The sequence below is a fragment of the Chiloscyllium plagiosum genome, chromosome 22, assembly GCF_004010195.1.
Source record: "Chiloscyllium plagiosum isolate BGI_BamShark_2017 chromosome 22, ASM401019v2, whole genome shotgun sequence".
Taxonomy (NCBI): domain Eukaryota; kingdom Metazoa; phylum Chordata; class Chondrichthyes; order Orectolobiformes; family Hemiscylliidae; genus Chiloscyllium; species Chiloscyllium plagiosum.
In genome coordinates, this window is record NC_057731.1 from 8,780,275 (window position 1) to 8,805,553 (window position 25,279).

Sequence of the window (25,279 nt, forward strand, 5' to 3'; positions counted from 1 at the left end):
TGTGTGGGTTTCCTCTGGGTGCTCCAGTGACCTTCCACAGTCCAAAAGTGTGCAGATTAGGTGGATTGACCAGGCTAAATTGCCCCATTGTGTCCAGGGATGTGCAGGCTGGATGGGTTAGCCATGGAAAATGCAGGGTTAAGGGATTGTTGGGGGGGAAGGATGTGGGTCTGGGTGGGATGCTCTTTAGAGAGTGAATATGGACTCAATAGTCTGAATGGCTTGCTTCCACACTACGAATTCTATGTATCAGGGAAAACATTTCACTTCTGTCTATCCCTTTAAGTATTTTGAATGTTTCAATGAGAGACAGTACAACAAATAAAGGTCTATGGTTTTATTATGTGGATTATATTGCGTTGTCATTGCTTTTCATTCCAACAGTTAATGATTTGTGTATGTGAACACTTCCATCCATTTGCTCCCTCGCAGGTCATCGTCTATCTCCATTCAGATAATATTCTAATGTTGTCTTTCTTGGATCCAAGCTGGCTGATGTCCCATTTCACCACATTGAACTCGAGTTGCCCCCTCCATGTAGTCTGTTTGCTTGGTAATTTCCAGCTCTCATTCACACAACTGGCTGTACTGCTTAATGTTATCTCTAAACAGGGTAGAGGTCAGAACATTGTCATGCATGGAAAATGTGGAGTTGTGGGTTGTGGGGATTGGTGTAAAGTGATTATCTATACTTGCCCATTCTCTAAAGCAACAGCTTTTGTCTACGTTTAATGCAAATTAGTGTAAAATCTTATTTAAATACTGTTTTCCTCCTTATCATGCATAACTAAAATTTAATATGAATGTGGATTATTATTATATTTAAGGTTTGTTCTTTAAAAATGATTGTGACATTGGATTAAAAATCCCACTTTGTGCTTCTTGGATGAAATATTGTGAGCTAAAACTGCAGACCATTCTAATATCCATTCCAACTCTGTACCAGGAACAGTATAGGCAAGTATTTGCTCCATTGCTATTTGTTTTGAACAATACTGATGGCTGAATAAAGCAATTGGTTTGCACTATATCAGTTGATAAACTGAGAGATATAGCATTATGCTTAAAAATGTTAAGTACCCACTTTAGTATTTAGCTATTTTTGGCCTTCCTGGCACAACTCGGCTTCCTACCAACCCTTCCAGTGCTTGGCGCAGTATGGCATGTGAACTGGGACATGCTGAGTCTCCGGGTAAGCAGCCTATTTGCTATTGATACAGATCAAATGGGAAAGAAACAACCTTATTGTGGGTGTTATAAATCACTCAACTGTCCACTTAGGGCTGGGGGAGTCCTGTCCTTAACTTCATTTTGACTACAGAGCTGGCATAACATAGCCATGTAAAAACATTATGAGCAGCTAGCCTAGATTTCCATTCAAGATCAGTCAAAAATTAACAACTGACACTGTTTGACGAATAATTCATGAAACAGAGCAGAGCGACCTTGTGACTGAATGCTCTTTAGATTTATAGTGCAAGTTTGGGCATCAGCTCATAGTTTTGGAGTCCGGTTTATGACAATGGGAGGTAGCATATGCTATCAGTGTTTGTTTTGTACTATGAAGTGAGAGTTGGCTTATGGTTAACATCGTGCACAAATGTTGATAAACATGTGGTTTATTATTGAAAGCTTGGGTAAATTTAATGAATTCATTGTGTCATTAGAATGTTTATGCATACATGATTAATTGTCTAAATTGGGAGGTTACTCTGTCTTTTCCAATCTGGATATCACTACATTGTCGAAATGTCTCTCTTTATCATCTTGTGCTCCATATTCTTCCCTGGAAGTGACAACTCTACCTAGATTGCGCTAGCTACTTCCTCCACAATCCTTATGTTAAAGTTTGCTTACATAAGTGATGTGAATGTGCATTCATGAATGAATTTCACCAGGATAATTGTTCACCCGGGCTCCAGTTGCACTTGGTGCAAACTCAAAGAGCGCATCGTGCCTCCCATCTTTAGTGTGTGTATGTGATAGTCTTGTCTTGATGTTGAGTACTGCATCAATACCAAAATGTATGTAAACAGTGCCAGTAAATGTAGCTTAAGTAAAATGGAATTCTTAGGTGAGGCAAATGGAATTTGAACTTCAAAATTCACATGGTTTTATTGTAATCTAAACAAACAAAACCAAACAAAGAAAAATATTGAGACTAATTTATGATGGAAAATGAAATAATTGCACACAGGCTGGTATCCCGTCACCAAGTCACCCTTTATTTACTTGTGCACAGTACATGGGCTCTGACCAGCCGGCTCAGAGCCAGTCCCCAGACTGAGGAGAATCTCCTGTTTATCTCTGTCAGCCAGGGCTCCCTGATTAGCCCGGGTTAACAACCTCAATCAAGGATCTCATAGTCAATGAGATCAGCCTAGCCCATATTCCAATCACTACGGAAAGTGAATGCACGGAGTTCCTTAAAATTGCAACAGTGGTCCCGAAGAAAACATAAACATGGTTCATGGTTTGAAGCAACATGAGTTTGCAGCTCCTTAGTGGGATTATGGCCACTATGAAAACTGCAACAGTGTGCCAATTGTAAAGGGAGATTTCAGTAATCAATGCTCATACTATCTTATCACCTGATGAACAGCAAAATGACAGATGAGTTGCATTAAATACTTTGCATTATTTTCATAGTAGAGGACATTAATTGAATTCCAAAATTGCTAAGTAATAAAGGGAGAGGGAGGATGAAATAAACGTAATTACCATCACTAGAGAGAAAACATGTGAAGAAAACTAATCTGGCTAAGTGCTGATAAGTCTCCTGGATCAAATGTGTTGCATCCTAGAATTTTAAAATAATTAGCTGCAGAATTAGTGGATATACTGATAGCAATCTTGAAAGAGTCCTTAGTGTCTGGACTAGTCCCAAAAGTTTGGAAAAATGTCAGTGTAGCAACCTTATTCAAAACAGGAAGCAAGATAAAACAAATGGAACTATTGATTGGCTCACTGAACATCTGCCACACGGGAAGAGCTAAACTATTATGTAATAGCAGTGCACAAAAAATACATAATGAAATAGAATCCCTACAGTGTGGAAGAAGGCCCATCGAATCCACACTAACCCTCTGAAAAGCATCCTACCCATACCCACATAACCCTACTTGCCACTATAAATGCCGGAGGAAACACCACAGAAGCGCTTCACAGGAGGCTCTCAAGCACTGAGGATGTCACCTAGACAGGGGACGAGACGTTTGCAACAAAAACTTCCAGCTCGGCGAACAGAACCACAGCAACGAGCACCCGAGCTACAAATCTTCTCACAAACTTTGAATAACCCTACCCCTGCATTTCCCTTGGTAATCCACCTACTTGCACATCCTTTGACACTGTGGATGATTTAGCATGGCCAATCCACTTTGACCTGCACACCTTTGGACTGTGGGAGGAAACCGGAGCACCCGGAGGAAGCCCAGACAGATACTGGGAGAATGTGCAAACTCCACACTGAACTTGGGTCCCTGGCGCTGTGAGGCAACAGTGCTAACCACCGAGACACCCTTTATCGTGCATGCCTGAAAAAAAAAGGTTTTTGGAGAAATGATAAGTAGGATAGAAGCAGCAGATGAAGTTGTTGAATTTCCAAAAGTTATTTGATAGGTTACAACACAGAAGGCAACTTGATAAGAAAAGAGTCCAGAGTGTTGAAGGTGGCACATTATAGACAGAGGATTGGCTAGCTAAAGGACAGAGAGCTGGGATGGGGATGGTGGGTGCATTTTCAGGATGGCCATCTGTAACTAATGCTGTCTTGTAGTGATGAGGCCACAATTATTTCCAATATATATTAATGACTCGTATGATGGAGGTGAATGTTTTATCACCAAGTTTGCAGATGATACACAAATAAGTAACCAGTCACGTAGAGAGGATGACACAATGAGTCCACAGTGGGATGTAGACAGGTTGAGTGAGTGGGCAAAAGTTAGGCAGATGGAAGATAGTGTGGGAGAATATGAGACTATGCCTTTGGGCAGGATAACTGAATGTTATTTGAATGGGAAAAGACTGCAAATAGTTACAGCACAGGGATTTGGGGATCTTTTATAGATAGATCACAAGTTCAGCAGGTATCAGGGGAGCCAAATGGAAATTTTTGGTCTGTATTTCAAAAGAAAATGGAGTATAAAATTAGGGAGGTCTTGCTAAAACTATAAAAGGCACCAATTCAACCACAACTTCTTGAAACTAATATGTACTGTCATGGGAGGGAGTCCAGAGCAGATTCATGAGGCAGATCCCAGGTGTGGAAAGATTTTCTTATGAGGAAGGTTGAAGTAGCTTGGGCTTGTACTTATTGGAGTGTAGAAGAATGAGAGATAACTTTATTTAAACATATAATGTTCTTAGAGAGCCTGACAGTGTAGATACCAGGAAATTGTTTGCCCGAGCACCAAAGGCTATAGTCGCAAAGTAAAGGGTCATCCAGTTAAGAGAGAGATGTGGAGGAATTTCTTCTTTAAATGAGTAGTGAATCTGTGGAATTATTTATCACAATAGGCTGTTGAAGCTGGGTCATTTAAGTACATTTCAGGTTGAGGTAGAGATTTTTAATCCGTGAGGGAAGCAAAGGTTATGGAAATAAGGCAGGAAACGGAAGTTGAGGATTATCAGATCAGCCATGAACGGCAGAGCAGACCTGTTGGAGTGAGTGACCTACTGATGTACCTATGTCGTATTTTGTAAATCTACCTACTTCTTCATGCTTTCTATTAGTACTTTGTTGATGCTGAGTAATAATTAGGTTTGATATGTAATTCTTCCTTCTGGAAAATGAACGTTTCTCTTATTGATGAAGTATTTTTCTATTCCAGTGTTCCAACATTCCAGAACCTTTCAGAGGAAATACTCAGCAAGCTAGCTGATGTTCTTGAAGAGGTGAGTGATGACATTTACAACATCTATCTCGTGCTGTTTCATTTGTATCTTGTGTGATATGCTTTTTGCTTGATAACTAAAATTGTAGAACTGTCATTGAGGAAATGACTTAATGAAGTAATGATTCTGAAAGGATTAAAGTTGGAGACCACGTTAAGCTCGCCCCATGTTGATGATGTCCCCATGTGGCTCAGTAGGATAATGCAGAACAGCATGCATCTGTTGGAGTAAAGACATATATCCTGGGTTTCTTCTTGTCTAAGTAACAATGTCTATATTTGTAATGTAATTTGTACCTGATTGCTAACATGTAAAAAAACTAATCTTGTTTGGGAGCCCCCTTCTTATGGAGACTCACTTGCTGGTATGAAATTACACCAATCACATGCTGGTAATTGTTGGTATCTCAAAACTCACAACTTGGTGATCGGGAGGGCAGATTGGAATTTGATTTAGGCACACTTTGATTTAGGTTCCTGAGGAAGAGCTTATGTTTGAAACGTCATCTCTCCTGCTCCTCGGATGCTGCCTGACTGGCTGTGCTTTTCCAGCACCACACTCTTCGACTCTGATCTCCAGCATTTGCAGTCCTCACTTTCTCCTCCATCATTATTAAATACCACAAGGTACCAAGTATGAAAATGCCAATGGACTTCAATATTGAACACTTGCAGTGTTTAAAACTTTACGTGATTAAGGAATACTCAGACAAACAATGGGCATCTGCAGCAGCTGAACCTTGTAACGGTCTGCAGCCAACTATTGGAAAGATCAACATGGGAGAAACAGCATTTAATGATCAAACATTTGTTTCAGACCTTGTGAGCAGTATGTGTGAGCTGGAAGCTAGTCACAACTGGCAGTACTCATTCTGTTGGGAGGTGAAATCTGTTGGAGCAGTCTCGATAGAGGTTCAGCTAGGAAGTGAGCAGGTATCAGATCTCTGTGTGGAAAGAGTCACCTAGATTTGAAACACTAGCTTGCTCGCTCTCCATGGATGCTGCCTGACTCAGTGATCTCCAGCATTTATTGTTTTCAGTTTAAACAACTCCTGGTTGGGCAAAAGGAAGTCATTAATTTCATGGCACAGAATGGGCTAAGAAAGCCATAAGTTGGAAAAAGAAGGAACAATTACAGTTCACAAGGAGCATTGCCACTGTAGCAAGGAGATACCATGGGGCACAGCTACAATGAGGAATGAAGGACCATCAAATTAAATTAAACTGAGGTTTCAGGCCTGGTTATGTCCTAAATCCAAAGTTAAGGTGACTTCAGGGACACTTCAAAGTTTTAAATAGACAGTCTTCCAGAAGAGAATGAGACAAAAACAATTGAAGAGGTAATAATAGTGGAATTTCTTTTATTTAAAGTGTGGTTTAGTAGGAAATAAATGACTAAAGGCTGCAGCCACCAAGAAAGTTATAGGAAAGGTGTTTTTTTTAATAGGCAGTGAAAAGGAGAAAAACTCTCTTTCATATGCAGATGGCAGGAAGCTTCGGTTTTGACAGCAAAAGCACAAGGGAATCCTCAGTAAGCAGTTACTGTGGTTTAGCCTCCTGTTGAAAGAGTGGCATGGTGGCTCAGTGGTTAGCACTGCTGCCTCATAGCACCAGACACCAGGGTTCGATTCCAGCCTCAGGTAACTGTTTGTGGAGTTTACAGATTCTGTGTGGGTTTCTTTTGGGCGCTCCGGTTTCCACCCACAGTCCAATGATGTTAGGTGGATTGGCCATGCTAAATCGTCCAGAGGTATGCAGGCTAAGTGGGTTAGCCATGGGTTAAAAGAAAAGGGTAGGGACCTGGGTCTGGGTGAGATGTTCTTTGGAGGGGTTGGTGTGGACTCGATGGGCCTTCTTCCATACTGTAGGGATTCTGTGATGTTACAGCATTTAAACCTTTAGTTCAAGGAAGATAAACAAGCATTGCTATGTCTCTGATTTAGAAGTCTGCTTGGCAAACAGAATAAAACAGCACTGAGACACTGCAGAATTCAAAAGCTCTGACAAGAAAATAGCAAATAATGACATGAGGAAGAATTGGGAGCAGAAATAATGTTGTCTGGAATACTTACCTTCAGAGACTGATCAAAATTGAACACAGGCTTGGGCATCTTGGAGAAAACAGTTCTTAAGTTATCGAGTTGCCTCCAAGCTAGAGAATAATTTAGAAGCTGAACACGTAAGTTCACTTTTGGGTTTAATAGGACTTACTACTGAAGAAGTTATGACTATTCAAAACATAAAAAAGATATTGTGTTTTTGATGGAGTTTTTGAAGCTTTTAATAATTACTTTAAGCTGCAAACAAATGGAATTCTTGAAAGATTTAATGGAAGAGTTAAGCATCCAGGTCAAATAGTAAATTATTTCATTAATGATCTGTACAATTCCACATGAAGGTGTGACAATGGAGCATTGTAATCAGTATTCATAAGAGAGAGAATTGTTGTCAGAATTAGCTATCAAGTTTTGTGAGATGAATTGCAGTCCAAAGAAGATTTCATTTTAGGGTAAGTTTATTCATGTTGTATTAGAAGCAGAAGGTAGGAAAATTCTCACAGAAATCCTGTGAGAAGAATAACATATCACGGAGGAACAGAATCCAATCAACTAATAAGGTATAAAAATCCTAAAGACGAATGTGACAAATTAGCACAAAGTGCAAGTCAAATAACAGATATTAAGAATCTCTGTCAGTGCTGTAGAACAGGAAAATGTCATGCATGAGCAGTGCACAGATATTAACAAAGAATACAATATCTGCAAAATGATGCATCACTTCTGGAAAATGTGTCAAAAGTAAGTCACAGTGCAGAGCAGCACAAGTCAACTGGCTATTCATACTAGAATTTTATTATGGTAGAGTCACAGGTATTAGAAAAAAAAATCAATTTGGTGACCTCGAACCAACTCAAGTTTGAGAGATGTTTATGTCAGCAGATAGCTCATTAAGTTTAAGCTTCATGTCGGGTGAGTTTAACCATTGGATTAGTCATTTAGCATGGGTGAAGAAACAAAAGTTACAATCTATTGAGATAAAATTACACAGTCCCAGTGGAATAGCTCTTAAGATGAAAGATATGCTATTAGCCACCTTACAACACAAGGGGGTACGATCATAGGGAATGTATACATTATTCATAATCAAGAAAACTGACAATTAAGCAAGTCTCAATCCTTGGACCTCAAACTTCCTGAAGTAGCAGAGGGAGTTCAAAAGTTACAATGAATGGTGAGCAGGTCAAATGAGATAGTGTTATGGCAAGACTGTCCAAAGACAAGGGTCTAGATTAGATTGAGACTGGAAAAGCACAGCAGGTCAGGCAGCATCTGAGGAGCAAGGGCTTTTGCCCGAAACGTCAATTTTCCTGCTCCTTGGATGCTGCTGACCTGCTGTGCTTATCCAGCACCACTTGAATCAGACTCTGGTTTCCAGCTTCTGCAGTCCTTGTTTCTACCCTGTCCAAAGACGAACCAGTCAAAGAAGAATTGGCTCAGGAGCAAAAGGTCGAGTGACAATTGATAAAATATTCAACTGGTCTTCCCGGACTTGTGGAGGAATGCAAAAAACAGTCAGAATCCACTGTATAAGAGAAGTCTTTAACACTGTCAGCAGGATGGAAATTGGAGACTACACAGCATTGGCAGAAATGTTTCCTCTTTCTATCATCACTGAAGATAACTCGGATGACAAAAACCAGCAAAGTTTGCAAGAAGATGCAGATGAGGAGCAAATGAATGCCCAGTACAAACAATGGGAGTTCATTGATCAATTTCTAACTGAAATTGTTCAGGCACTAACCTAACCTGGTGAATAAAATGTAATAGCATAAACCATAAGATCTAGGAGCAGGAGAAGTCCATTCAACCCAGAATGTCCACTCCACCATTCAATAAGTTCAAGGCTGATCTGTTAATCCTCAACTTCATTTTCCTACCTTATCCACATAACCATTGTATCCCTTAATGGTTAGAAATCTGTTGATCTCCGCCTCAAATATCCTTAACATCCCAGACTCTGCGGCCCTCTGCTGTAAAGAGTTCCACAGATTCACTACCACCAGAGGAAAAAAAGTTCCTCCTTGCGTCGAGCTTATTCTTGGTGATCCCTCCTGTTGACATAATACCCTCTAGTCCTAGACCCACCCTCAAGGGAAAACAATCTCCCCACTCCTAACCCTGCTAATCCTCCAAAGAATCTTACATTTCAATAAGGCCTCCTCTCATTCTTCTGAGATCCACTGAGCACAAGGCCAACCCAACCAACCTTTCCTCATCTGAAAATCCATCTTTATGTGGGATCCGTTTAGTGAGCCTGCTTTGGAATGACAGTATACAGTTCCTTAGTTACGGAGATGGAAACTGTATATTGTATTCCAGCTGGGATCCGACTAATGCCCTGTATAATTTGAGCAAGACCTTTTTATACACCATTCCCTTTGAATAAACATTTACCTACCCTCTGACCTGCTAATCCTGTGTGTTCTCTTTGTGATTCATGTACTAGAACCCCACCAAATTTCTCTGTGCTGCAGCTTTTCACAGTCCTTCCACATTTAAGTAATATTCAGCTGCTCTATTCTTTCTGGCAAAGTGCATAACCTCACATTGTCCTACTATTATATTTCACCTTCCAAGTTTTTGCCCTGTCATTTAACCTGTCTTTCTTCCTCAGCAGACTATTATTCTCACTGATTACATTCCTCCCTATATTTGTGCTATCTGCAAGCTTGGCAATAGTACAGTCATTTCCATTATCCAAGTCATTAGAGTCATAAAGTCATACAGCACAGAAATACACGCTTCAGTCCAACTAGTCCATACCAACCACGATCCCAAACTCAGCTAGTCCTATCTCCCTGCACGTAGCCCATATCCCTCCAAATGCTTCTTATCCATGTGCTTATCCAAAAGTTTTTTAAATGTTGTAACTGTATCCATGCCTACCACTTCCTTAGGAAGCTCATTCCACATGTGAACCACTCTCTGTGTAAAACAATCTTTTAAAATCTTTCTCCTCTCACCTTAAAAATATGCTCCCAAGTCTTGAAACTCCCCCATGGTAGGATAAAGACACCTGACATTCACTTTATCTAGACCCCTCATGATTTTATAAACCTGTATAATTTCACCCCTCAACCTCTTACTCTCCAGTGAAAGGAGCCCCAGCCTGTCCAGCCTCTCCCTGTAACTCAAATCTTCCATTCTCTGCAGCATCCTGGTAAATCTTTTCTGAACCCTCGCCAGCTTGAAGATATCCTTCCTATAAAACAGCAAACAGAATTGCACATTGTACTCCAAAAGAGGTCTCACCAACATCCTGCACAACCCTAACATGACTTCCCAAATCCTATACTCAGTGATCTAAGCAATAAAGGCAATCTAAACACCTTCTTGACCATCCTGTTTGCATGAGATGTAAATTTCAAAGAATTATGTACCTGACCTCCAAGGTCTCTTTGTTCGACAACACCAGCAACAACCCTACTTTTTATGTATATTGTAAATCATTTGACTCTCTCCAGCATAGCAGCACTTTGCTGATTACAGGTTGACAATCTTAAATTACTCTTTATTCTCAACCCCCTGTGTTCCATTAATTGGAAAATGCTTTATCCGTGCTAATACGCTACCCTCAACACCATGGCTTTCATCTTATTATGGAGCATTTATGAAATGGCTTTTGGAAGTTCAAATACATTGACTGTTGTCTGTTTATTTATACTGTATGTTATGCTGCAAGATGATAAGGCACCAGGAGCAGATGAGATACGTCCAAGGATTTTGAAGGTGATGAAGGTAGAAATTACACAGGCACAGGCCATAATCTTCCAGACTTTCCTTGCTATTAAGCAGGTGCCTGAAGGCTGGAAAATTGCCACTATTATGACTTTGTTCAAGAAAATTGTAAGGATAAACCCAGCAATTATGGATCAGTCAGTTTAATTTCAGTGGTAGGGAAGCTTTGAAACATAATTATGTGATATAGAAAGAATAGTTGCACAGAAAAGATGGAAAAAAAATTAGAGAAGACTTCTAAAGGGGCAATCGTATTTGACAAACTTACTGGAGTTTTTGAAGGGGCAATGGGCTCAGTGAGGGTAACGCTGTTGATATGATATACATGGCTTTCAATAATGTGCCACACAACAGATTGTGAGAAAAGTAATAAGCCATAGTGTTAAAGGGACAGTAACAACATGAATTCAAAGTTGACTAAGTGATAGGAGACGGAGAGTCAATGGATGCTTTTCAGGTTGGAGGAAGGTCCATCGTGGAATTCATCAGGGATTGATATTGGAGCTGGTGCTTTCTTGATATATCTTAATGATCTGGATCCTGATGTGCAGGGGACAGTTTCAAAGTTTGCAGATGACACAGAACGTGAAAGAATAGCAAAATGTGAACAAGACAGTCCAGTGTCAAACTCCAAAAGGACATTGACAAGTTGGTGGAGTTAGTGGAAAGGTGACAAATGAGCTTCAATGCGGAGAAGTGTGAGCTGATGCACTTTGGTTAGAAGAACATTGAAGGACAACATAAAATTCTAAAAGGGGTGAAGGAGAAAAGGGACCTGGGTGTATATGACTGAAGATAGTAGGACATGTGGAGAGAGCAATTGATAAAAGATACAGTGTTCTCAGCTTTCTTAATAAGAGAATCAGGTAAAAGAGCAAGGATGTGATGTTGAACTTGCATAAGATATTTGTTAAACCTCATCTGGAGTATTGTATATGATAATGGGCATCACATAATAGAAAAGGAGTACATTAGTCAGAGTATAAAGCAATTTGCAAGAATGGTTCCAGGAATGAGGACCTTTAATTATCAGGATATATTGAAGTTCAGACTGCTCCCCTTGGAGGTGAGATTTGACAGAAGCTTTCATAATCATGAGTGGGCTGGATGGAGTACCTAGGGATAATGTTCCCATTTATACAAAGGAAAAGAAATTGTGGGTATAGTTTTAAAATGAGGTGCTAATGTAACAGGGGTGATGTGAGGGAAAAAAAACATTTTCCCGCAGTGAGTAGTTTGGGTATGGAACGCACTGCCTGGAAATGTGGTTGAGGCAGTTCAACTGAGGTATTCAAGAGGGCATTGCATGATCGTTTGAATAGAAACAGTATGCAAGGATATGGGAAATTCAGAAGATTGGCACAAGGTGATGATTATTTTAAGACCTGATGCAGCCATGATGGGCTGAATGACCTCCTTTGGTTCCATAATGACTCTGTGGTTCTTATTTCCTTAAAGAACTTTCCAGGCATGAAGCCACGTTGACTCTGTTTGATTTTATTATGTGTTTCTAAATGCTGTACTTTACATTCTTTATGAACTACTCTCCTCGTCCCAACAAAAAAAGTTAAAATAACTGGCCTACAGTTACCTTTTTTTTTAATATGGATGTTACATTGGCATTTTTCCTAATCTTCTGGAACTTATCCCAAATCTAAAGGATTTTTGGGAGATTCTTATCAGTGCAGCAATCATTTCCATGGCAGCAATCTTTAAAATCCAAGGATGCTTCCCATCAGGTCCAGGGAATATATTGATCTTTAGCCTCATTAGTTTCCCTAATATGTTTTTGCTCTATTTATAGTTATTGTGTTTATTCTCTCACTCACTTTAATCTCTTGATTATTTAGTATTTTTGGAATGCTAAAGCGTCTTCCACCATAAGACTGATTCTAAGTATTTATTCAACTTACCTGCCATTTTCTAGTTTCACATTATTATTCCCTATCCTTGTTCTCCAAGAGTTCTGTGTTCTTGGTTACCTCTATCCTCCTCTTTATGCATTTAAAGAAGCTCTTCCAGCATGGTTATATGTTACTTGCTAGTTTGCCCTCAGATTTTATTTTCTTCCTCTGTTTTTTTTTTGGTCATTTTTGTTGGCTTTTAAAACTTTCCCAATCTGATCCTCATTAATCTTTGCCTTTTTTTTGTCGTTTTTAATTTTAATTTGTTACTATCCCTAAAGTTAAAGATAAAGTCACAACAGTCTTACCAGACCGTAGGTATGTCTCCCATTGAAGAGGGACAATTGGTGGTAGTTTAACCTAAGAGTCACCATGCCACAGGCAAGGGGAGAGGTTATGAAGGGCTATCCTCCATGGTAACCTCATACTTTGCAGTAATTGAACTCACGCTGTTGATATTTCTCTGCACAAAATGACTATTCGCTAACTTCTTGGTTAACCATAAATGGTTTATTTCCTTCCTAGAATCCTCCTTCCTCAGTGGAAAATGTCCTTGCTTTAAGTCATGAACTCTTTTCTTTAACATCTGCCATTGTTCATCAACTGCTTTTGCTGCTGAACTCCTTTCCCAGCCCACCTCAGTCCGTTCTGCCCTAACTCCCATGTAATTGCCCCCCTTTAAGTTTCCAATGCGAGTTCCTCAATCTGAAACTGAGTGCTAATTTCTACCATATTATGGTCACTGTTGTCTTGGGGATCTTTTACTCTGAGGTCATTGATTAAACCTGCTTCATTATACATTACCAGATTCAAAATAGTCTGACCCCTGGTTGGATCCACAACATATAATTTTCGGAAATTATCCCAAATGCATTCTGTGAATTCTATCTCATGACTACCTCTACCAACTTGATTTTCCCAATGTACATGAAGATTAAAGTCACCTATGATTTAAATGCTCCTTTTCTACCTGTCTTCATTATATTCTCATTTTTTTCTTTGTCCTAAAGAGCAGCTACTTTTGGGGGTCCCATACCGCCCCCCACCCCCCCCCCCCACACCCCCATATAGACTTTCCCTTGATATTTCTTAACTCCACTCATATAGATTCTCCACCTTGCAATTCAAGTTCATTTCTTACTATCATACTTATTCCATCACCCTGCCACCCTTTGTTTCCTGCTTGTTCTTTCGAAAGGTCATATGGCCCTGAATATTTGCTTCCCAGCTCCCATCTCCTTATTACTATATCTCTATAAATGGGTATTAGATCACACTCTTTAACTTCTTCTTGTCATGTTAACTCATTTATTTTGTTCCAAGTACCACACATGCTTAAGTAACCGGCTATTAATTATTTTCTTTTACCTTTCATTTCCTCCTCCTTTCCTGGTCACTGACTTTGCTCATATGCTTGTATACTCCATTATTTCTGGTCTCATAGCGCACGAAAACAGACCCTCTGGTCCAACTCATTCACGCCAACCAGACATCCTGACCTGACCTGACATAGTCCCATTTGCCAGCATTTGGCCCATATCTCTCTCAATCCTTCCTATTCATATACCCATCCAGATGCCTTTTAAATGTTGGAATTGTACCAGCCTCCACCACTTCCTCTGGTAGCTAATCGTATAAATGCACCACCCTCTGTGTGAAAAAGTTACTCTTTAGGTCTCTTTTAAATCTTTCCTCTCTCACCTTAAACCCGTGCCCCTATCTTTGGCCACTCCCAATCTGGTAAAAAGACTTTGACTATTCACCCTATCCAAGCCTCATAATTTTGACTGTTCACCCCTCAGCCTCCAATGCTCCAGGGAAAACAGCCCCAGCCTGTTCAGTCTCTCCCTGTACCTCAAACCCTCTAAACTCGGTCACATCCTTGTAAATCTTTTTCAAGTTTCACAACATCTTAGCTATGAAAGAGAGACCAGAATTGAGTGCAGTATTAAAAGAGTGATCTAACTAATATCCTGTATAGCCACTACATGACATCCCAACTATTATATTCAATGCATTTACCAATAAAGGCAAGCATACTAAAAGCCTTCTTCACTACCCTGCTTACCTGGGACTCCACATTCAAGGAACTATAACCTGCACTTCAAGATCTCTATGTTCAGCCACACTCCCCAGAATCCTACCATTAAGTGTATAAGTTCTACCCTGATTTGCCTTAATAAAATTCAACATCTCACATTTATCTAAATTAAACTCCATTATGGTGATTAAAATCATCCCACTATGCTGCCACAGCCGCGTGTTTTGCAACTAACTAGTTTAAAACCCTCACTACACCCCGAATTATTTGATTGTGCAGGATGCTGGTCCCAGCACAATTCAAGTAAAGCTTGTCCAACCAGATTTGGATTTGATGACATAGTGAAACAATACCAGTTCAGAAAGAATATTTCAATCCTTTGCCTTCTAAGGAAATATTATCAACACCTATAAAGAAACCATATTAAGGACAAAAGGGTAACTAGGGAGAGAACAGGGCCCTCAAAGATCAGCAAGGCGGCCTTTGTGTGCAGCCGCAGGAGATGAGGGAGATACTAAACGAGTATTTTGCAGCAGTATTTACTGTGGAAAAGGACATGGGAGATATAGAATGTACAGAAATAAATGGTGACACCTTGAAAAATGTCCGTATTACAGAGGAGAAAGTGCTGGATGTCTTGAAATGCATAAAAGTGGATAAATCCCCAGGACCTGATCAGGTGTGACCTAGAACTCTGTGGGAAGCTATGGGCCTCTTGCTGAAATATTTGTATCATCGATAGTCACAGGTGAGGTGCCAGAAGACTGGAGGTTGGCTAATGTGGTGCCTCTGTTTAAGAAGGGTGATAAGGACAACCCAGGGAACTATAGACCAGTGCGCCTGACATCGGTAGTGGGCATGTTGTTGGAGGGAATTCTGAGGGATAGGATGTACGTGTAGTTGGAAAAGCAAGGACTGATTAGGGATAGTCAACATGGCTTTGTGCGTGGGAAATCATGTCTTACAAACTTGATTCAGTTTTTTGAAGCAGTAACAAAGAGGATTGTTGAGCGCTGAATGGTAGATGTGATCTAAATGGACTTCAGTAAGGCATTCGACAAGGTTCCCCATGGGAGACTGGTTAGCAAGGTCAGATCTCTTGGAATACAGGGAGAACTATCCATTTGCATACAGAATTGTCTCAAAGGTAGAAGACAGCGGGTGGTGGTGGAGGGTTGTTTTTCAGACTGGTGACCTGTGACCAGTGGAGTGCCACAAGGCGCAGTGTTGGGTCCATTACTTTTCATCATTTTTATATAGATGATTTTGATGTGAGCATAAGAGGTATAGTTAGTACGTTTGCAGATGACACCAAAATTGGAGGTGTACTGGACAGCGAAGAAGGTTATCTCAGGATGTAAGTGCTTGCTGAGCTGAAAGATTCATTTTCAGACGTTTCAATACCTTACTAAGTAACATCTTTAGTGGACCTCATACCAAAATTCCTGCTTTCTATTTATATGTTTGGGTTTCTTTGGGTTGGTGATGTTATTTCCTGTGGTGAAGTCACTTCCTGTTTCTTTTCTCAAGGGGTGGTAGATGGGGTCTAACTCGATGTGTTGGTTAATAGAGTTCTGGTTGGAATACCATGCTTCTTAGAATTCCTAGAAGCTTGTAAAACTTGAAAGGGTTCAGAAAAGATTAACAAGGATGTTGCCAGGGTTGGAGGTTTTGGGCTATAGGGAGAGTTGAATAGGCTAGGGCTGTTTTCTCTGGAACGTCGGAGGCTGTGGGGTGACCTTATAGAGGTTTTTAAAATCATGAGAGGCATGGATAGGAGAAATAGATAAAGTCTTTTCCCTGGGGTGAAGGTCCAGAGCTAGAGGGCATAGGTTTATGGTGAGAGGGGAAAGATATAAAAGAGACCTAAGGGACAACATTTTCATGCAGAGGGTGGTACATGCATGGAATGAGCTGCCAGAGAATGTGGTGGAGGCTGGTACAATTGCAACATTTACGAGGCATCTGGATCGGCATATGAATAGGAAGGGTTTAGAGGGATATAGGCTGAGTGCTGGCAGATGGTACTCGCTTGGGTTGGGATATCTGGTCGGCATGGACAAGTTGGACCGAAGGGTCGGTTTCTGTGTTGTACATTTCTACGACTGTGACTCTAAGTGATTGTCCGTCTCAGAAATTCGGTGTGTTGGAAAAACAAAATGCATATTTCAACAAAGCAGCTGTCTTCTATGAAGGGAATACAGGAAATTAAAAGACACCCAGATGATGTTATGAAGGAACTGCCTAATTCAACATGGAAGAATGCCATTGCAGTTAAAATTAAGGAGATAAAGTTCCTCGTGATAAGGGATTATCTATTAATGCTTCAGTAAAGGACATCCGAGTGATTATGGTCATCCAGTGTAGACAGACTTGATGGACTGCATTGTATCAAGAACAGACCGTCAGACTACCTGAATTTGTATATTCAGAGACTTGGATGGAGGTAGAGGTATTGCAGATGTTATCACAGATAAGGATATATAAATTTTACTTGTGGCAATAAAGCTGGGGATGGAAGAGAGAAGTCTTAGAAAAGATTCATGTTGATGACTTTACTAAGCTCCACACAATCCGGTTATGTCATATCCCTTGGTTGGGAATAAGGTGGAGCAGCTAAGTATCAGTTCTGAAGAAAAGTCATACTGGACTCAGCATCAATTTTGTTTCTCTCCACAGATGCTGCCAGACCTGGAGAGTTTTTTTCTGTGTTTGTACCTGATTAGAGAAAGCTTGGTCTCTTCATAGTCTGAGTAACCATGTCCATCTTACCATACAAGATGGTATGATAGCTATCATGCAGAAAGAAACGATATCTTATTAAAGACTAGCTTGGTGGCAGCAAACTATCCCAAGCTCAGCCTTGCAACTCAGTCAACACAAACAATTCCATGCGACTGTTGCAATCTGTTAAATCTGGTACAGTTTTTAGCATAGCCAGCAGGGAAGAGAGTCCTATTGTATATTATATGCAGCAAATGTAAACCTGGCTGCAAAGGTGACATTACCAATCTTGAGAGAATAAAGCACAGTGGAATTGTTTGTTTAAAGTGCCTTTCTACTTGTTGTATTTGGATGAATTCATTGGTGAATGTTTTCTGATTAGGACTAGATCGTTCATGACATGAACCTTGAAATGATTGGTGCTATCATTAATAAACATTTATACACATGATATCCATCTGCTGTAATGGTGGCAGCAGGAACACATTTACAAGAAATAGATTAATATCTTTTCAATGAACAGCCTTTTTGAATGTCACACAAAACTGACAAGATGTCATCGGATTTTACTGCATGAATTTCCATTTGACTGTATTGTTTATTTAAAAACTATCCAGTGTTTTTGCAGATATTTGGTTTGCTGAAGGGCTGATTATAAGGGCCTTTTTCTTCTTTCTTTGCTGTGGTCTGAATTTCAGCTCCTGTTATCATTTTTACCATTAGCAATGGTCCTAATTGTCACATTTTGAAAATATCTTTCGCGAACCTCTTTAAAATGTGGAAAATTGTTGCATTATTTGAAATGTGAAAAGCTTTCTCTCAAGGAGGATGGTGATACGTTAAATCCTGCTGTGTTTCATACGGTATAATAGGGATCACACTTCATAAGTACTTCATTTTTAATCAGGTGCTTTCAGTTATACTATAAATGTGATTGGCTTTCTGTAATCCATGTGTTAGTCTGCAATGTTTTCATCTCATGTGTATACAGATTGTGTGCAATTCTTGCAAAACCAACAGAAATAACATTCATATTAATCTAGAGTGTTTGAGGTGATGTTGCTAGGATTGGAGGGTTTGAGCTACGGGAGAGGGTGAAATAGGCTGGGACTGTTTTCCCTGGAGTGTCAGAGATTTAAAGGGTGACCTTCTAGAGGTTTTTAAAATCATGAGTGGCATGGATAGGGTAGACAAGGTATTTTCTCTCAGGTGGTGGTGGGGGAATCCAGAACGAGAGGGCATAGGTTTAGGGTGAGAGGGGAAAGGTTGACAAGGGACCTAAAGGGCAACTTTTTCATGCAGAGGGTGATACATGCATGGAGTGAGCAGCCAGAGGAAATGATGGAGGCTGGTACAATTGCAACATTTAAAAGGCACCTAGATGTGTACATGATTAGGAAGGGTTTAGAGGGATATGGGCCAAGTGCTGGCAATTAATTTAGGATATCTGGTCGGCGTGGGCAAGTTGGATATCTGTTTCCATGCTGTACATCTTTATGACTTCCAAGCTCCATGACTAAAAGAAGATGCAAATAAAACAAAGATGTGGATGCTGGAGATCTGAAACAAAAGCTGAAATTTGATTTGATTTATTTTTATCACATGTACCAAGATGCAGTGAAAAGTGTTGTTTTGTGAGTTATACAGGCAGATCATACCTTAAAAAGTTTACCAGGGTAGCAGAACAGCGTGCAGAATACAGTGTAACAGCTTCAGAGAAGGTGTAGAGAGAGGTCTGTTCCAAAAGTCTGATAGTAGCGGGAAGAAACTGTTCTTGAATGTTTTTATACGTGTATTCAAATTTTTGTATCTTCTGTCCAATGGAAGAGTGTGGAAGAGAGTAAAGCTGGGATGGGAGGGGTCTTTGATTGTGGTGTTTGCTTTCCCGTGGCAATAGAAATTATGGATGGAAGCTAGTTTGAGTGATGGACTGGGCTGTGTTTTGATTCTCTAGTTTCAAGTGGTCTTTGGAAAAGCAGTTGCCATACAACACTGTGATGCTTAGCGGGTTTTGAGAAAATTTGTAGCTCAGGTTGAAGTTCTGGGTGCAGGTGTGCTCGCTGAGCTGGAAGGTTCTTTTTCAAACGTTTCATCACTCTACTAGGTAACATCTTCAGTGGGCCTCAGACGAAACACTGTTATAATTCTTGCTTTATATTTATATTTTGGGTTTCTTTAGGTTGGTGACATCATTTCCTGTGGTGATGTCATTTCCTGTTCTCTTTCTAGGGGTTGGTAGGTGAAGTCTAACTCAGTGTGTTTGTTGATAGAGTTCCGGTTGAAATGCCATGCTTATAGGAATTCTTGTGCATGTCTCTGTTTGGCTTGTCCTAGGATGGATGTGTTGTCCCAGTCGAAGTGGTGTCCTTCCTCACCTTCATGGGACAACACATCCATTTGAGGACAAGCCAAACAGAGACACGCACGAGAATTCCTAGAATCATGGCATTCCAACTGGAAGTCTCAACAAACGCATCGAGTTAGACCCCATCTACCACCCCCTGAGAAAAAGAACAAGAAATGACATCACATGAAATGATGTCACCACAGGAAATGACATCACCAGCACAAAGAAACCCAAACACACAAATCGAAAGCAGGAATTATCAACAGTGCTTCACCTAGAGGCCCACTGAAGATGTTACCTAGTCAGGTGACAAAATATCTGGAAATGAACCTTCCAGCTCAGTGAGCAAACCTACATCCAGAACTGTGATGCTTCAAGATAGGGTACTTTCTATGGTGCATCTATAAAAACTGGCAAGAGTCCTTATGGAAATACTCTACTTCCTTGACCTGCTGCAGAAGTAAAGATGTTGTGCTTTGTTGACTGTCTTGTTGACGTGAGTGGACCAGGACAGATTGTCAGTGATCATCACTCCCAGGAACCTGATGGTCTCCACTTCAGCACCATTGATACAGGTGGCTGTGCCCTCCACTCTGATTCTTGAAGTCAATGAACAGCTCTGTTATTTTGCTGACACTGAGGGAGAGATTGTTGTCTTTACCCCATGTCACTAAGCAATCAATCGCTTTCCTATATTCTGTCTCATCGTTGCTTGAGAACTGACCTACAATGTTGGTGTCCTCCGCAAACTTGAAGATGGATTTGGGGTGGAATTTTGCCACACATTGAGTGTTTGAGGAGGGCAGTAGTGGGCTGAGTATGCAGCCTTTTGGGGCACCGATGTTGAGGATTATGGTGGATGATGTTGTTTGGAATCATGGTGTTGAAAGCGGAACTGTAATCAGTAACCCAGAGCCTGCCATAGGTATCCTTGTTATCCAGATGTTCCAGGGATGAGTGTAGGGCTAAGGAGATTGTGAGTGCTGTGGACATATTACATCAGTAGATGAATTGAAAAGGATCAAGGCAATTTGATAGGCTGGTGTTGATGTGAGCAATGACTAACCTCTCAAAGCACTTCATAACTATGGAGGTCAGAACCCCAGGGTGCTAGTCATTGAGGTACGCTGCATAATGTTGACTTTGGCATGGGTGATAGTTTTCTTTAAGCAGACGCGAACTTCAGTTTGAAGAAAGGAGAGGTAACTTAATTGTTGGAGAATCCCAGCAGGTCTGGCTGCATCTGTAGAAGAAAGCAGAGTCAACATTTCGAATTCAGTGACTCTTCATTCGAAGTATTAGCAGCTTGGAAAAAGTAGCATTTATGCTGGAAATGATGTTAGGGTGGTGGGGGGAAGGCGATAGGTGAGCAGGAAGGTGGAGATGGAGCCCAGAGAGAGATCGAGAGATATGAAAGAGTTAGGTAACAAGGAGATTATGGATAGCAGGTTAGGACTGAATGAGTGCTAATAAGAGCGAAGGATAGGAGAAAATGGGTGGGCTGTTTTGAAAGAAACCCATATAATATGACAACAGACTTGGGAATTAGGGTGACTGTGCTAAAAGCAACACATGTCATAACAGGATCAGGGGTGGGGTGGGTAAAATCACGGAAGGACAGAATCAGGCTGTATTGAACTTAAGGTTGAGTCTGAGAGGTGCAGCATCCCCAGGTGGAAAATGAGATGTTGTTCTTTGAACTTGTGCTTAGATTCGTTGGAACACTGCAGAAGGCCTGTGACAGAAATGTTGGGGTGGGAACACAGTGATACATTGAAGTGGAAGGCAACAGGAAGCTCAGGGTCATGTTTGTGGACAGAATGGAGGTGTTCTGCCAAGCGGTCACCCTCTGCGTTTTGTCTGCCCCCTGTAGAGATCACACTGAGCAGCAAATACAATAAATCAGATTGAGTGAAGTGCAGGTAAATCGCTGCTACAACTAGACAGTGTGACTGGAGCTGTGGATAGTGAGGACGGAGGAAGTAAATGGGCAGGTCTTAAATCTTTTGCAATTTGCACGGGAAGGTGCCATGGGAGTGTGGGGAGGTGTTGGGAGTGAACGGGGAGTGGACTATGGTGTCCTGGAGGAAATGGTCCCTGTGGAATGCTGACAAGGTAAGGATGGCTGCTTGCAGCATCCCATTGGAGATGATGACTTACAATCCTTTGGATGGGAATACTGGTGGGATGCTAAATAATTGAGGATGATGGGGACCCTATCATTGTTATAGGAGGGAAGGGAATGAGTGAGGGCAGAAGTAAATGAGATAGATCAAACACGGGCTAACTGCTCTATTGACAGCAATAGCGAAGAATCTTCAGTTGTGGAAAATGGTGGACGTTTCTGAGTACCTGAACCCTCAACCCAACAGTAGATGATATCATCTTCATTGCTGGTTGAGTCCAATGTTGGTGACTTTGAAGTAGTGGAAGACGGGCATCACAGAAACATCGACATGGGCCCAGCTATAAGGGACGTAACTCTGACATTGGTGGGCCCAGTGCAGGTGGCAGTAAGGTGGTGACAGAGGAATATTGGCCCAGCAGCAAAGATGGCACCTGAGGACCAGCGACTTCAATGTTGGTTGGGTCTGCTGTAGAGAGCGGGCAAGTGGTGGAAGAGGGATGGTAGCGTAAGCATTGTTGATGGTGATGACCTGGTTCAGGGCTGATGGACTCTCTTCAAGCTATACCTTTCTGGTTTCCCTTCTGCTTAATTTATTCAAAACGGCACCATTTTGAGGTGACAAATGGAAACTTTTCACTGTACTTTATCATGCAGAGTTCCTTAAGTACACCATGGGGGGTGTCATTCTGAATCTTTTGCACTGCTCTATGGAGTGGGACTTGTATCGACAATCTTCCGACTCAGAGGCAAAGACACGACCACAGAATCATCCCTACATCCAAGTACCTCAGACTCATGCAGGATGAATCATTTATGTTTCCTGTGTTTATCAATAAAGCATTTCTCCAGAAGTACACAATACTGAAGCCAAACACAGGAATAAGAACAAAGAAAAGCAGAGTCATGAGCAACTGAACAGTACAACACTTTATAAAATGGTTTTCCACATTTTCCAGTCAAAAAGTCTTAAATTAACCACTCTCACTTGGGAGTGAAAATGCATAATTTTCAAGGCACGCTAATAGTCTCTTTGGTATTTCATTAACCAAGGTCTTTAGTGGATCAAATGCAAACTTATGAAAATGTATTATTTGCTCTCATCTAATTTGCTCTGTGTTCAAAATGGAACAGGAGCATTGCAAAATGCTTTAAAGAGATGCTTGATGTTTATTCATTACCTGTAGTCTGTAACACGAAGACACAGATTTGTGAAGAAAACTACATTAATTGCTAAATTTAGATTAAATGGTTTCTCCAGTTGTTGTCAGCATTCAGATGTTGATTTCAAAGTCTAAGTCCTTTATCAAAGGAAGAACTTAGTGATAGAGGACCTCACATCTCCCACAGCCAATGAGCTAAATTTCCAAATATTGTCTTGCTCTCTATAAGGAAGAGAAAAGGTATTGCAGTGTATTATTAGCATAATTGAATTAGAAGTTTGAATATTGGATATTAACTGAGACTAACAATAGATTAGTTTTCCATTCTATTCATCTGTTGGCAATAAGGTCATCGTGTTTTAGTTTTTCTGTTTAAGAAACCTCTTTTCCTGACCCTCAAGGTGCCTTTGAATGGTATGGAGAAACCACTACCTAGATGGTCTCGCCATCCTTCCCATTGGCTGCTGGCTGTATGCAATAGTGTAGCATTGACACTGCTGGGCTGGTTTTCCTATCAGGTGATCATTTCATTGTCCTCCTGCCATTGCATGGTCAGCTGTTTTCAGGGAGCCATAATGTTTGCCTAGTGGGCTGTACTCCTGCAGTGATAGCCCATTCCTACAGTCTGAAAGGAATTGGACATTCTTCTTCTGCTGCTGTCATAGGAAAGCACCTAAAACCAGGGTCAACACACATTAGAAGATACAGCAGAGTTAACACAGGCCACCATGTAATCTCACATGTAGTAGATATATTAGGCAGTGTGAGGGAGTGAGCTGTGTTTGTTAGTAATTAGGAACTTATCTCTCTCACACACACATGGACACATGCACGCACACACATGGGCACACCCACACACACACACACACACACGATGAAAAATAAATGCTGGCCTTGCCAGCGATGGTCGCATGCTGTGAATGGATTAAAGAAAAGGAGAATTCGCACAGTGGAGGTCAGGACCCCAATTGGTGTCACAAGTGGATATTGTGAAGTCAGTACCTCTGAGGTGCATGGTCCTTCAGTCAGAGGTGGGAGTGCATTATAGGTCGTCTTGCCCCAACTGCAAAGCAACCATTCAGCACTGCTGCCTCACAGCGCCAGGGACCTGGGTTCAATTCTAGCCTTGGGTGACTATCTGTGTGGAGTTTGCATGTTTTCCATGTGTCTGTATGGGTTTCCTCTGGGTGTTCCGGATTCCTCCCATAATCCAAATATGTACAAGTTCGGTGAATTGGCAATGCTAAATTGCACTGGATGTTCAGGATGTATAGGTTAGCTGCATTAGTCAGGGGTAAATGTAGAGTAACAGTGTAGGGGAGTGGGTCTGGGTAAGTTACTCTTCAGAGAGTTGGTGTGGACCTTTTGGGCCACATGGCCTGTTTCCACACTCTAGGCATTCTATGATTCTCTCACACTCTTTAGTTATGAATTGGTGGATCACAGCATTTTTCAGCACTTGAAATGGATCATGGGGTAAACCTTTGGGAAATACTACCCTAAGATGCCTAAAGATTGCAAAGCATACAAAATGGTCCTCACAAGGTTAGTGATGTGACCAATGCCTGTATTGATTTGGTGAAGGCCATCACATGATCTAATTAGGACATCTCTATATACTTTTAACATGTATCAATTCTACCTTATTCATGTCTGGGCAGAATCTCTGCTGGAGCAATCCAAAACTAATCTTGATCACTTGTCCTCACGCAGTAGAGTTGTATATTGTTTTGTTTCCCCAAATGATATTGGTTTCAGGTGACGCAGTGAAATATATTATCCCATCTTGGACTGGTTGATGAGAGATTGATGATCTGCTAGTATGAAATAAAAATGCAGATTATAGTATTCAGTCTGAACCTGAATGTTGTCATTCAATCTCTCAATATATGTCTTTTTGAGCAATTTGAACAAGTCTACATTTAGTTTGTTAATATACAATGAAATGGGATCAGGGTTTAACAGACGTGAGAGCAAGACAATGTTTAAAAAAGGTGAGAAGCAATAGGAAGATTTGAATGATTCAAATCTTGACCAACAGATTGTACAGGAGACCATCTCTAAAGGGAAAATAAATAATTATTCAAGTAGTGAAATGAATAAGAATAGGGCATGCAGTTCAGATTCATCAAAGAGAAAGCTGGCAACAAAATTTATGCTTGTTTTAAAAAAAAATTAGTGATAATATCTTTTCTTGACACAAATGGAAGCACTAAAATAAGATGAAAGAGATGGAGTAATTCAGCCAGAGAAGCTGATGGCAGGTTATTCTGTCTGTT

At 40.7% G+C, this 25,279-nt stretch overlaps 1 protein-coding gene across 1 annotated transcript in view; it reads left to right on the forward strand.

Moving 5' to 3' along the window:
- Positions 1-25,279, forward strand: part of prkg1b (protein kinase cGMP-dependent 1b) — a 623,979-nt gene that overhangs the window by 341,804 nt on the left and 256,896 nt on the right. The window contains exon 4 of the mRNA XM_043712366.1: positions 4,836-4,899. Coding sequence (XP_043568301.1) covers positions 4,836-4,899 — 64 coding nt within the window. The remainder of the gene's footprint in view (positions 1-4,835; positions 4,900-25,279) is intronic.